This window comes from Panthera leo, chromosome A1 (genome assembly GCF_018350215.1).
Source record: "Panthera leo isolate Ple1 chromosome A1, P.leo_Ple1_pat1.1, whole genome shotgun sequence".
NCBI lineage: Eukaryota > Metazoa > Chordata > Mammalia > Carnivora > Felidae > Panthera > Panthera leo.
The window spans coordinates 9981838-9996056 of NC_056679.1; the positions used below are offsets into that span (position 1 = coordinate 9981838).

The window sequence follows — 14219 nt, forward strand, 5'->3', positions numbered from 1 at the left end:
CTAATGCAAAGATCTGACAATTTTGCCCACAGTCACTTAAGTTGAAAGTTATGTGTGGATGAAAATTTGCAATTGGGGCGCCTGGGTGGCTCAGTTGGTTGAGCAGCAGACTTGGGCACAGACTTGGGCACAGACTTGATCTCCCAGTTCATGGGTTCAAGCCCCGTGTCGGGCGGGCTCTGGGCTGACAGCTCAGAGCCTGGAGCCTGCTTCGGATTCTGTGTCTCCCTCTCTCTCTGCCCCTCCCCCGCTCATGCTCTGTCTCTGTCTCTCTCTCAAAAATAAATAAGTTAACAAAAAATTAAAAACATAAAAAAAGAAAATTTGCAGTTGAAAATCTTCAGCTTACTCCTCTTTTTGCTCCTCTCCCCAAATAAGACCATGCTCAGGAAAGCTCATTGCAAGAACTATACAAATACACAAAAGTCAGTAGCCATATTACTGGAAACACATCTCCTTGCTTTCCCCACCCGGTCCCCTGGCCCTCCTGATTAAGAGCCCAGCCTCCCTCCAGCACCTGTCGGCCCCCAGCTGAGCTGCAGGAAGTGACCCATGTCTCCATGGCGACGCGTCACAATGCAGCCGCGCTCCACCCACAGCACCCAGTCCAGCTGGAGCAGAGGGCATCGCGGTGGCCTCTTTCCAGCAAGAATGGCACCGCCTGGGCTGGAGGCTGCGTGCCCCTTTCAAGGAGGCCACCAGATTCAGCCAAGTAAGGCTGTGGACCCTCCCGGCAGGGGAGCGGGGGGCGAGGCTTTTCCCTGGGAATGGGGTACACGGAGCAAAGCCTGCTTTGGTCTGCAGGGGTGTTTGCCTCCCTCTTACGGGTGGGACTCACTTCATGGAGAGTCTGGGAGTCAGAGAGAATGAGATGTTCATGATCTTGCCCTTTTACAGCCCTTGGTCCCGTTTCTGCCAAACCTCTCCCTAAACCTCTCAGGTGCTTTCAAACACGCCCCCCCCCCCCAAGTGCCTAGGAGGGGAGAGCAAAAAGGAAGGAATAGTGCCTTTCCAGGATCCCAAAGTCAAAGACAAAGAAGGAACGGAGGTCGGATGCTCTGAAGACAGCGGACCCAGCGGAGACCTGACCCCCCGTGCAGGATCTGGGGAAGTGCACAGAACGTGGGGAGGTGCCCGAAGGCAGGGAAAGGACCCCGCAAGTAGATGTGCAGAGGCACCTTACCCCTACGTGGTCGTAGCCAGGCTGGCACCTAGGCGTTTAGCTGCCACTTCTCCACGACCTTTGCTGATTTTTCTTTCAAAGCGATTCTGCATTGAACTCGGGTAGAGCTTTTAATGCTAATTGTGCAAATGCAGCAGGTTTACAAAGTCCGCCTCTGGGTCAGTGGAGGGAGAGTGATTCTCAGGTACTCAGCCGCATCCTGGCCTTTTTCACGGCAATAATACCCCACCGCAGCCGCCTCGCTGGGTAATTACGGTTCCACAGTGGCTACAGAGCAGTGGGAACTGTTCAATGGCGCATTCCCTGGAATCCTAGACCCACCAGAATGAATGAAATGCGTATTTTCATTCCATTCCATTCATCCCTTTGTAAATTAAGGACAGAAAATGAAAATACTTAACCTGTAAAAAACATATTGAAAACATTCTGTTTCTATATGATGACAAGGCAAAAAAAAAAAAAAAAAAAGAGAGAGAGAGAGAGAGACAGGAACCGCATTCCTTTTGAATCCCTCTTTCTAGTCACTCCTCTTGGTTTCTTTCGCTGTCTCCCCTCCCCCTTCCAGTCTGGGGAATGTGGGAATCTTCCAAGATTCTCTCCTCCTTGGTTCACATCCTCTGTCGTGGCCGTGTCCTGCCAAGGGCTTCAAGTCTACGGAAATGCCCCACCGGCTTTCTAATCTTACCTCTCACTCCAGTGTTCCCCCTAATTTCCAAACCAAAGTATGCAACTGTCTACCGGATAGTTCATTTGGGTGTCACAGAAGGGCCTTGATCTAACACGTAGAAAATGACACTCCTTGTCCACTCGACTTTGCAGGCTCGGTTAGGAGGGTGCCAGCTGCCCACGGTACATGGGAGGGCGGCTTGGCTGACACCTCAGTTTGATCACCGGGGCTCATTGATTCTGCCCCCCAAGTTCCCCTTCCTGTGGGTGAGTTTCATTCTTCATGCCCAGTCTTGGGGCTCTAACAGGCACTCTGTGCCACTCGATCTTCCACTGCTAAAAGTGTCACGCTCCAAAAGGTGGGGACTGATGTGTCACACTGCCTGGCTTTGGTCCAAAAATAAGATGAGAGGTTGACAATGACTGCCACGGACTACTTGCTGTTGAACTATTACTCTATGTGGGCTTGTAAGTGCTGCATCACTTTGAGGGACTGCCATAAATAACCAGGAACTGGTGGCTTGAAACCAAGGAGATTTATTCTGGAGGCCCGAAGCCCCAAATCAAGGGCTGTGCTGCACCGGTAGCTCTGGGGCAGAAGCCTTCCTTGCTTCTTGTGTTTTCTGGAAGCTGTTGGCATTCTCGACTCGTGGCCTCATCACCGCGGCGTGCGCCTCCACGGTCACATCCCCGCCTCTTCCGGGTCGAGTCTCCCTCTGCCTCCCATAAGGATGATGAAATTGCACTCGGGGCCCACTGATAATCCAGCACGATCTCCTCATCCCAAGATCCTTAACTGCACCTGCAAAGGCCCTTTACCCTTATGTGGTACCACTCGCGGGTTCTGGGGGTTAGGACGTGGACCTATCTTTTGGGTCTCTGTTCAGCCTACGTTAAATGCTTGAATTTACCCTCCCCTTTAATCCTCCCGACAACTAGGAAAACGTTGAATCACCAGGTACTGTTCATACTTGCCCACCCAGCAGGCTATGGTATGGATGAAACAAGATTCCACCCGTGGAAACACTTTGTAAAGCGTAACAGTATACGCACATGTTCGTTACTGTTTTATGCTATTTTCAAAACCTCCTAATACATTTTCGTAATTGTGAATACCTCCAGGGGTGGTGAGTTCAAGGGGGCAGCAAGGCAAACAAGGCCTCGCTGGCCTGGCGTTGCCCATTTCTTCCCCTGCTTCACTCACATCGGGCCACTTGAGACTTTTCATACCTCGCGCTGCTTTCTCTGAAGAATGCTTCCCTCCACGTCCTCCTGTAATCGCTGTCAAACTCCTGCTTTAAGTCCCGGCTCAGATGCCACCTGTTCTATGAAGTCCCTCCCGGATCCACCCTCGATGCCCCTTCTCTCATCCAACCAGAAAGAACTGCGCCTTCCTGGGGGCCCACGGCACACAGCACAGCACCCCACTTAAAGTGCTCGTTGGCTATTTTCTCTTTCTTCTCCTCACCTGTGAGCTCCCCAAGGCCAGGACAGGGTCTCTATGGCCTCGGGCCTGTGGTCTCTATGGTCCATGGGAGGGGCTCAAGCCTTGCCTGTAGGATGAACAGAAAATGAGAGAGGTAGAAAGAGGAAGACAGAATCATGGGACGGGTGGACACAGAGTTAGAGGGAAAGACACTGGGATACTTAGCGAGAATAAACGTAAAAGAAAGCAGTGGCACATGGCTTGCAAAGACGTTTTTAGAATATTCGGATTATAGATTTTTAAGTTACTGCTGCTGTTAACGAAGAGGGTTAATTCTAATAGCATTTTATTTGCAGGAGCTTTGTCAATGGAAATAAAAAGCGTAGACGCAGACCTGACCTAGAGACTTTTAGTAAGAAAAACCGTTAGACAAAAAGAAGAAAGATGTCCTGGAAATTGAGTGCACATCTCGTCATGTTGGTCATCCAGGCGGATTAGCATTAGGGAGTGGGGGGTCCGCTCGGTCTCAGGTCCTAGAGGCAGCCAGGCATGGCCTCTCCTGCACCCGATGCCTTCCAGAATAGGATCTTGGCAACAGAAGGCGGCCAGCACCCAGCCTGTCCTCAGAAGGAGGAAAGGCCTCAGGCAGCGGCAGCCAGAGGTGTTCCTGGCTTGCCCATGTGATCAGTTGGGAGATGTTACCCCGGCGCTGTGTTGCCAGGGTGTTTGAGGTATATTTGGGCTTAACAGGAAATTGGTCTGGCCTGGGTCAGTGTCGTTTGCTTTAGGAAAAAGAGGGGGAAATGGTGCGTGGGCTCTGTGCAGAGAGGATCCTTCCTGAGCCCTGCAAACGTCACACTCCGAGGTTCAAATCAGGTTCCATGGAGGTTTCTTTTAAGAGCCACACTGCCTCCCAATTTCTTCCCACTTACTTGTCCATACTTGGAACTCTCTGAACAAAGAACATTTAATGCCGCAGTTGGAACAAAATGCTTCGAAGCATGAAGTGACTCCCACTAACGAGCCGGTGTCAGAGCATGACGTCATTTCTCGGAGGCGCGTGGGCTCGGGGCGCGCACGCCCGCAGCGTGTGTGTAAACGGAGGCACAGAGCGTAGCCTGCGGGGCTCTGGCTTTTGTGAGACCCGGGGGGGAGCGGGCGGAGGGGAGTCTCAGCCCGTGGGAGGGCAGTGGGGAAACAGTCACGGAGGAGCGGGTCCAGCTGCCTGGCTCCCCCAAAGGGCCTGTTAAATGAGAAACAAGACCTGCCTGGGAGATGGGAGAGGAAACAGAAGTATAGAGGCAGCACGAATGAAATGTTCCGTCAGGGCCCTACAGGCCAGGCGGGGCATATAGATTGTAAAGCTATTTGGAAACTGCAGACGTATTTGAGAAAAGTATAGCGATTGTTTTCAGGATACAGGAGTGGGAAGATACACAGGCAGTTAGGTGGCTACAGGGTTCCTGCGGTGAGGCCCTAGACCCCGGACAGCAGGTTATTCAAATAGTAAAGGGGCCCCTTTGGACCCAGGTTCTAGTGAGATGTAACCAGGTTAATTGCCTAGATAGGAAGAATGAGAAAATGTCGGAGTTAAATTTAAAATCTGTATTCCCAAGAAAGGGACTTTCTTGGTGCTTTGTGGACAGTGGGAGGCTGGGGCAGTCAAAGCCTGTTGTTGCTAGCAGGTGCCTGATGGTTAATTCTCTATCCTCAGTCGTCTGGACCCAGCCTGGCAGCAGTTGCCATGGGCGATCCCTCCCCCACCGCCTAGTGGAAAGCCCTCCTTCCTGTGGCCCCTGATGTCCTCTGCCCTCGCTGACTGCTTTTCTCAGTCTTCCCCAACCTCTTGACATTGGCGTGCCCCAGGCTTTATTTAGCCTTTGGGCTGGTCTCCTCCAGCTATGCTCCCTCTCTTGTTGAATCCACCTGCTTGTGCAGATTGAAATATCACGCATGCTGCAGAATCCTGCACAGTCGCGGCAGAGAACGCATCAGAGCTGCCCCAGATGACACTGTTCAGTGACAGAAGAAAAGGACGCTTTGTGTATTATGAGCCCAGTTTGGTAAAACAAGATGGCGGAAACTAAAACCCAATATGTCAACGTCCTTATATATGCATATATAAATCTCTGTATCATCGTATCAGCAGATGCAAAAGCGTGGAAAGAAACCAGCACAATTGTTAACATGGTCTGGGAGGAGGGCTGAGGAGGAGGAGGGAGCACGGGGAAGGTGCCCAGAATAAAACCGGAGGTGAGCCCCTTTGTGCAAAATCATTTCATGTGCATATAGGTTTATCTAATAGGGTTCATGAGAAGTTGGTCACTAAAGTCACAGTGGGCATCTTAAGGGGATAGAACTTCAATCGAACTTTCTGTTTTATATTTTTACGCATTGCTTAAATTCTTCACAATAGCATGTAGGAATCCTCAGGAAAAACAATGGACCTACTTTTATATAGGGAGGAACTCAGATAATTCAATTGAGCCTCCCCTCTTTCCTGAAAGAGGCCACAAGTTGGCGTTTATTCCTTCAGACTTTAATTTTTTTTTAACATTTATTTATTTTTGAGACAGGGAGAGACAGCATGAAAGGGGGAGGGTCAGAGAGAGAGGGAGACACAGAATCTGAAGCAGGCTCCAGGCTCTGAGCTGTCAGCACAGAGCCCGACGCGGGGCTCGAACTCACGGACCGCGAGATCATGACCTGAGCCGAAGTCGGCCGCTTGACCGACTGAGCCACCCAGGCGCCCCTATTCCTTTAGACTTTAAATTACTATCCCCAATTTTTTTCTCCTGAAAAATTATTTTAATTATGAAGACGACACATGATGGAAGTATTCCGGTTTGCCACATTTCAAACCGTTTTGTCATCCTTTTGCCAGGCGAGGCCACCTGGGAGTCCTACGCGACCACAATGAGGACTGCATTCACGCCCAAGACGGGAGCGGTGCCTGCTTTAATTCGGTAGATCCCGATTTGTGTCAGGTCGATGGACTCTCCTTCGTCTGTTCACCTGTGTTCTATTATTCGGAGTCCCAAACCAACAGAAAGCAGTCATCAGAGAAGGTTTAGAAAAGTGCACTCGGGTAGAACCTGTTGCGTGCACAGTGTTCCTCCAAGCACCAGACAGGCTTTCCCCCCTTCGGACCCTATCCAGACCTCCTACAGGAAAACTAAGGAAAGAAACACATGGATCCCTCATAAAGTCACTGCGGGTCAGGACAATAGAGCCAGTATGTAGGTTAACAGAATTGTGCTACTCAAAAACATGGAGCAGGCATTGCATTCATTACCTGGTATGTAGTAGGCAGACAATGACGATTCAGTAACTGGATGAATGAAGAATTGTTAGCACTTGATCATCAACACTCATCTTGGAAGCTGGAGGGCCATGACCCACTCACCCTTACCTTCACTCCTCCACTCACTGCTTCCTAAGTGGCCTCTCAGCGTCTCCCATTTCCACCTGAAATGTGCGGGGTGGGAATTTCTGTCCGTCAGCTGCCTCTTTAAACTCATTGGCGGGTGAGCGGGATCGGGAAAGCCTCGTTACTGTTCATTGCATCACGGGTGGATGGGAAGCCAGCATGGAGACGCTTCACCGGCCTGTGTTTACTCTGTGAATTGTTTCCAATAAAGAGGATCCTGGCACCTTAAAAGTTCAAGCTGCTGAGAAGTCAAATGGATCGTGGGCAAGACCACGGCTGAGGAGTCGGGCAGAAATGGGCTCTGACCTCCGCTCTTTGCTCTGCCCCTTCTTATCTCTGCTACCTTCGGCAGGTGACAAGCTGTGGCTCAGTTTTATGGTTGGCAAAGTAGGAATAATGATTCCTGCCTCAGGTGGTGGTTCTGATGACAGAAGAAAACACTAGTACAGTGACCAGCATGGAGAAGTAACTCAAAATTTTTCATTAATTCCCGCCCCCCAGGGTAATCTCTGATAGACTTTCACAAACTACAGGGCTGTAAGACTCCTCAGTGGCTATCCCACTGAGTTACATTATGTCCCCTAACTGGGAGATTTATCATCTGACGGTAATGATCATGCCAGCTTCCCAGACAGTAACAGTTGTCTGAAGAAGAAACATTTGGGATAAGAGCCAAAAAACAAATGGGTACTAATGGAGTCTAGGTCAGTGGTCTTCAAATTCGCATATTTTTAAAGTTCACAGGAAAGTTTTCATCGTAAATTAAAATAATTGCAGAAGATAAAATGTATAGCCCATCCTAGATATTGACACTTTAAGATAAAACTATTAAGCCATTAAAAAATATAGCCAATGGGTAATCTAAACACCTTAGCAAATTGATACTTTCTATGATCTTTTTAAAAAATACACCAGACAGTAGACAATTTATTTCATTCCTTTTGCTTCTCGAACTTTTATTCCTCTCCACTTCCTCCGTAGAATTTTACCCTGCTATCATATATTTTGTGTTTGAAAGCAATTTATTGATCGCCCCATTATACTTCTTTGAAACTATTTTAGTATATTAATTGAAATTAATTTTTAAACATATTATGTGACCCTAAGTACTGAGTTATAACAATTATTTTTAGTACACGATTGCTCAAAGCAATAAATACTTTACCGATGTTAATAGTCACTAAACACAAGAAGGAAATTTTTTGGAATTGTATCTTAACGAGATAAATGTGACTGTTCTGTTTGCAATTAGTTTATGTATCCTGTTTGAAGTGTTACTATTTTGGGAGTGAGACCGCATTCAGCGTCCATTTTTTTTCTGCTTCTGCTGTTTATTTTTCAATTTATAGATGCTAATGTTAACCAGTCTTGTTCACGTGAATAAGTAGCCGTGAATGAAAGGAGTTGGGTGTGGCACTGCCATTCAAGACTTTGAACTCTCTCTGAGTTAAGTGCCAGAAATGACAAGGTGATTTTTGTTAACGATTGAGCAGCTGACAACCTGGCTGGGAACTCCTTGGATTTTATTGAAAGCAAATAATTAGATGATATGTCTTCCAGTTATTGAGTTTTTCCGCATTTCATTTTCCAAGTATCCTGAAAGTCTGTGTCTTAACAAATGGCTATTAAATCACATCAGTTACTCTTTCACATGGAAGGAACTTGTTTAATATTTTTTCCAGTTCTATTGAGGAATAATTAACACACATCACTGTATAAATTGAACCCGTGCGGCACACCACGGGTGATGGCTTGGCTTCCATACATTGTGAAATGATCGCCACAATAGATTCAGCTAACACCCATCTTCTCCTATAGATACAAATCAAACATCCACTATGCATTTAATGAAGGAGAAAGTTCTATATGCTGAAAATTAATTGGTCTGGCCAGCCAGCCTATATTTCCGTGTATCGTTAAATATTTTACAATGTAGAATGAGATGAGGACTGGCTGGACTGGATTAAATATTTCATCGTATGTTTGGCTTAAAAAAAACCAAGACTTGAGTACCTTAGTGAATGATGGAAATCTGAAGGAAAACGTGACAACATTTTTATGTGCCAGCGTTACCCAGTGAATCCTTAAAAATTTGGTAGTCTCAGAAAAGATTCCAGTTGTGTTTAAAAGAATCAAGCATCACCACCCTGTCCTGCTTCCCCTGCTCAGAGATGCTTTTCTTTCTAGCTAATGACATGTCTTCGGGATTTTTTTTTGAAAACCTGAAAAAAAAAATGTTTAAATAGGTGGGGAGAAGAACCATTCAAAGCATTCTATATTCTCTGCTCTCTCCTCAGAGGCTTCTCCCCAAAGAGGGACGAACGTTTTGTAATTATTAGGAAATGAGAAGCTAGACACTGCTCTTGGCCAAAGCAGGGCACAATGTACCTAAAACCAGAACACCCTCTCCCAGAGCATTTGCCCTCGTTAGAGCACCCCCAACCTCCACCCCTTCAGAAATCCTCGTGAGCCCAAGGTAAGGGCATGGAACTTGGATTACAAGATGGCTTCCTTGGAACCACACCCCTCTCACTGTTGGAGGCTTAGACCCAGAGGCGTACCGCACCTTCCTAAGATCCTGCCATGACCTAGGGGAGAGAGAAAGGTGTGGGACAGAAGCACTTGGGTAGCGACGCGGGTTTGCTTTCAGGCAGAGACACGTTAAGGAAGATTACACTGGGAGATGGAGATCTGAACATCAACTCCTTTCAAGCCGATTGTGCTGTGTTGCCTTTGGAAAATCGTCATGTGCCTTTGATTACTTCAGTTTGATTTAGGACCACAGTCCTACCTGAGCCCACACATCTGAATAACAAGTAAACTGGTTCATCATCCAGATGTATCCCACTTCCCAGATGTTTGGTTTCTTATAGATAGTACCTGAATCTAACCCAGTCTTCTTTTTTTAAAAAGCCAATATGAAACATTTTAGACGTACACAAAAGAACATACAACGAATCCCCAGCCAGTATCCAGCTACAATAATCAATACCCAGACAATACCTTCCACCCCGCCTTCCCACTGGATAATGTTGAAGCAAATTCCAGGCATTCTATCATTTTAATTCTAAGTATTATTCTTATGTATCTCCAAAAGATAAGGACTCTTTAAAAGTATGCTACGATATAGGGGCGCCGGGGTGGGTCAGTCAGTTAACTATCTGACTTCGGCTCAGGTCGTGATCTCATGGTCCATGAGTTCGAGTCCCGCGTTGGGCTCTGTGCTGACAGCTCGGAGCCTGGAGTCTGCTTCAGATTCTGTGTCTCCCTCTCTCTCTGCCCCTCCCCCGCTTTCTCTCTCTCTCTCAAAAATAAAATGAAACATTACAAAATAATAATAAAATCATATGCTACAATACCATTGTGTCGGCTAAAAAATAATTCCTTAATATCAAATGGCCAATCAGCAATCAAATTTCCCCCTGATGTCTCACAATTAAGAAAAAATAACAAGTTGGTTAGAAATTAAATTCAAAGAAGTTCTACACATTGCACTTGGTTATTATGTTTTTTGCCTCATTTAATCTATAGGTTCCTTTCTTTTTTTTTCTGAGAATTTCATTTTTTTTTTCTGAGAATTCTGGATTTTTCTGATTTCATCTCCACTGTGTTATTTAAAATATACCTCTTTTTATGCATTTCCTATAATCTAATATACCAAAGACTTCATCTAATTCAAGCTGGGTATTTCGGCAAAAATATTTAATAGGTGTTGCGTATGTCCATCTAGGGAACATGATAGCTGGTGGACCCTCTTCTTGAACTGTGAGTACAAATGCTGATCGTTGCCTGGATGCTTGGTTTCATTACAGCCTTGCAGACCAGTGATGTCCTGTTCTTACCTACCTTCCTTTTATTAACCAGAAGGAATACATGCATAGAGAGAAACATTTCTTCAACAAGTATTTGATTACATTGAAGTGCTATTTATACAGGACAGTACCTAGCTCTTTAAGAAATATTTTTAATTAAAAAAATTAATGAATTTCGGATTGTTGTTCTTTTAAATTCCATTTTAGGCCTCCAGTACTTTTGTGAAGAGCCGTCCTAAGATATGGGATTGTTTCCTTTCAAGGGAATCTGGAAATTAAATTCTTTCTGGCATCAAGTCTTGCTTGAGCCAATCTTTAAAAAGAAAAAAATGTAATAAGGAAAATTATTTGACCTGTGTGTTGCTGTGTGATTTGGCATTTAATCCCTTATTCTGATTTTCGCTATCTTTTCTTGTCGTCGAAAGGGTATCAGAAGACTAGGATATACCTATTCACTTAGTGACCCTATTCCCAATCAGACACAGTACAACGATGAGTATGTTTGGAAATCATATTCTAAAGAAGACTGGATCAAAACCGGGACTTCAAGAGGAGTCAGGAGCCAAATATCTTGCCCCAGTCAAGTAAGATGATACCTACATATGTGTTGAATTTAATGCTGTATCAGTACTCCATAAGAACAAGAGTTTGAATATTTCCAAAGATCCTCATCTACAGTTATGGTCCTTCTTATACTATTTTTTCCCCCACCTTCTCTCATTTATAACTACTTCTCCCTTATCTCTCCAAGTTTTCAAAACATTTTTTTTAAAATTTAGGGATGTCTGGGTGGCTTAGTTGGTTGAGCGTCTGACTTTAGCTCAGGTCATGATCTTACTGTTCATGAGTTTGAGCCCCGCGTCAGGCTCTGTGCTGACAGCTCAGAGCCTGGAGCCTGCTTCAGACCCTGTGTCTTCCTCCCTCTCTGCCCCTCTACTGCTTGCACTCTGTCTCTTTCTGTCTCTCAAAGATGAATAAACCTTGAAAAAAAATTGTTTTAATTAAAAAAAATTTTTTTTGAATTGAAACGAAATTCACAGGGCATAACATTAACTATTTAAAAATGAACAATTCATTGACAATTAATACATTCATAATGTTCTGCAACTACCACCTTTATCTTATTCCAAAACATTTTCATCATCTCAAAAGGAAACCTCCTACCCTTTAAGAAATTGATTCCTGGGGCTCCTGGGTGGCTAGGTCGGTTAAGCATCTGGTTCTTGATTTCGGGTCAGGTCATGATCTTACAGTTCGTGAGATCAAGCCCTGTTATCAGACTGAGCTGGCAGTCTGGAGCCTGCTTGGGATTCTCTCTGTCCCCCGTCTCTCTCTCTCTCTTTGCCCCTCTCCCGCTTGTGCTCTTTCTCTCTCTTAAAATACATAAATATTAAAAACAAATAAAATTACTTCCTGTTTCCCTCTTCCCTAGCCTCTGGTAAGTAACAATCTACTTTCTATCTCTGTGGATGATGTATTCTGGATACTTTTTATTGGGAATCAGAGAACACGTGACCTTTCACATCTGGCTTCTTCATTTCGTGTAATGCTTTCAAGGTTCATCCGCATTGTAGCATCTATCGGTACTTCATTCCTTTTTATGGTTCCCTTTTATGGTTGAATAGTATTCTATTGTATGTGTATACCACAGTTTCTTCATTCATTTAGCCATTGTTGGACATTGGGCTGTTTCCACCTTTTGCCTATTGTCAATAGTGCTATCAACTGGCACTCGCAAACATTTGTGTTCAGTATTATGCGTCCTCAAACTGCCAGATCTTTTGTCATTTGTTTACTCTACCTAGAATCCCTTCTCCTGTCCACCAAGGACATTCATACATTCACCAAGGCTCAGCTTAAAGAGAGCTATCTCTAATTCCCTTCTCCTATAGGTGGAAGTAACTGACCCTCCCTCTGTCTTCTGGGCACTGGGTACCCTTCTCCCACCATAAAAGGCACTGCTCAGTTGTAGTAAAGAGTTTCATTTATTTGGATGCCCCCCGGAATGGTACCCACCAGGATGTATTCATTAGGTAATAAGGTGGTGGAAAGGGTAGGATTTGATGACTAAAAGAATATAAATGGCAAGGAAGGGGAAAGAATGAAGGATGATGTTTCTGGTTTTGAGTTGCATGGCTGAGTGGACACTCCTGCTGTTTACTGAGCAGGCATGGGTGAGGACCAGGTTGGGTGGGAAAGGGCATAGGGGAAATGTGAACTCAGTTGAAGACACGTTGGTTGAAAATATGTCCAACAGGCAGTTGAATATCTCGGTCTGGAGTTTGTGTGGAAGAGGCGAGCTATAGATGTCGACTTGGGAGTCATCAGGACATACACACATATCCCATTTAACACCCCATTGCCTCCTGGAACTCATTCATTATAATGAATTTACCTCTTAAATATTTGCCTTAAGATTTTAAAATTAATGTAAAGCAGTTACAATATTATACTGTGTATGTATACATATATACACACACAAAGCATTTGTTTTCTTTAGGTGTTATTGAAGGCTCCCAGCCAATGAGAGCTAGAGCGGTAGGTGGTCCTGGGCACTCGTAGCCAATGAGCAGTAGCGGGGGCCACTGCCCTGTACGCTTTCAACCAATGAGGTTTCACACCGGGCGTAGCCCCTCCAGCCATCAAGGCTCTTCCAATCGACCTGAATGAGGGTGTGCTGCATTATTTACTCTGCCGAGGCCTCTCTATCTGCCATTTGTTTGTTTCTGTTGAACAGTTACGACTGTGGCTCAGGACCTGAACTAAGATGAGACTGGCAAGGTGCTCCCTCTCTGCCAACAGAGAGGATCTGCCGCAAAAGCGATTGCCCTGGGAGTGAAAATACAGACTGGTGGGTTGGAGCTCCTTCAAGGAAACCGTGGTGGGAAACAGGGGCCTGATGATATATTGGCAGCAATTGTGACGCATCCGGGTGTGGGCAGTCAGGCAGAACACGGGCTGGAGGTGGGTCAGGGCTTGTCTAGTGATCACAGGACCCTGCAGCCATTTCTGTCGGCTGGCCCCTTTTGCAGTCAAGGCTTGCATGTGTATAGTGATGCCTCAGAGTGACTAGTGTTACGAGGATGAACGTGTGGACCATAAAGACACCTCCGGCTGATGAAGCCCTGGGGAATCCCCAGGTTTGAGGTGCAGGTCAAAGAAAGAAGCCGTAAATGGAGACCAAGGAGCAGCCCCAGAGGAAAGCCTGAAAGAGGTGGTATCATAAATGCCTGGGAAAGAGATACAAAAGAGATCCATCACCGTGTAAATTATCTCTGCTATCTATGGAGTGTCCCACCGGAGGTCAAGGGTGACTGTAGTTCCCATTCAGGATATTGGAAAAAACCAGTTTACCTGGGTTTAGCAATGACCGGCAGGGCAAAGACCTCAGGCAGTGGATGGTTATATGTGCCACCTTTTATTCATTCATTTAAGCAATGAATATTTCCCGAGTGCCTCATATGTCAGGGACGCTTCCAGGTCTGGGATGTAGCAGTGAAGAAAATGAGAAAAAAAAACCCTGTCTTCACGGAGCTTACACTTTAGTAGGGGGAGACGGACAGCTGATGATAAATATAACACTCAGGCAAACTGTAATGCACCATAAAAGTTTAGAAAGTGATAATTCTATGGGGAAAAAAATTGGTCAGGGTAAGGCGGATCCAGAGTGGAGTGGTGGGGGAAGGGTTTGCAATGTTACGT

General features: G+C 45.7%; 1 protein-coding gene across 1 annotated transcript in view; it reads left to right on the forward strand.

Moving 5' to 3' along the window:
- Positions 1 to 593: 593 nt before the first annotated feature.
- Positions 594 to 14219, forward strand: part of TEX26 (testis expressed 26) — a 31539-nt gene continuing 17913 nt past the window's right edge. Inside the window, exons 1-4 of the mRNA XM_042945862.1 lie at positions 594 to 712; positions 6160 to 6241; positions 6508 to 6514; positions 10943 to 11101. Of these exons, the coding sequence (XP_042801796.1) occupies positions 652 to 712; positions 6160 to 6241; positions 6508 to 6514; positions 10943 to 11101 (309 nt within the window). The 5' untranslated portion in view covers positions 594 to 651. The remainder of the gene's footprint in view (positions 713 to 6159; positions 6242 to 6507; positions 6515 to 10942; positions 11102 to 14219) is intronic.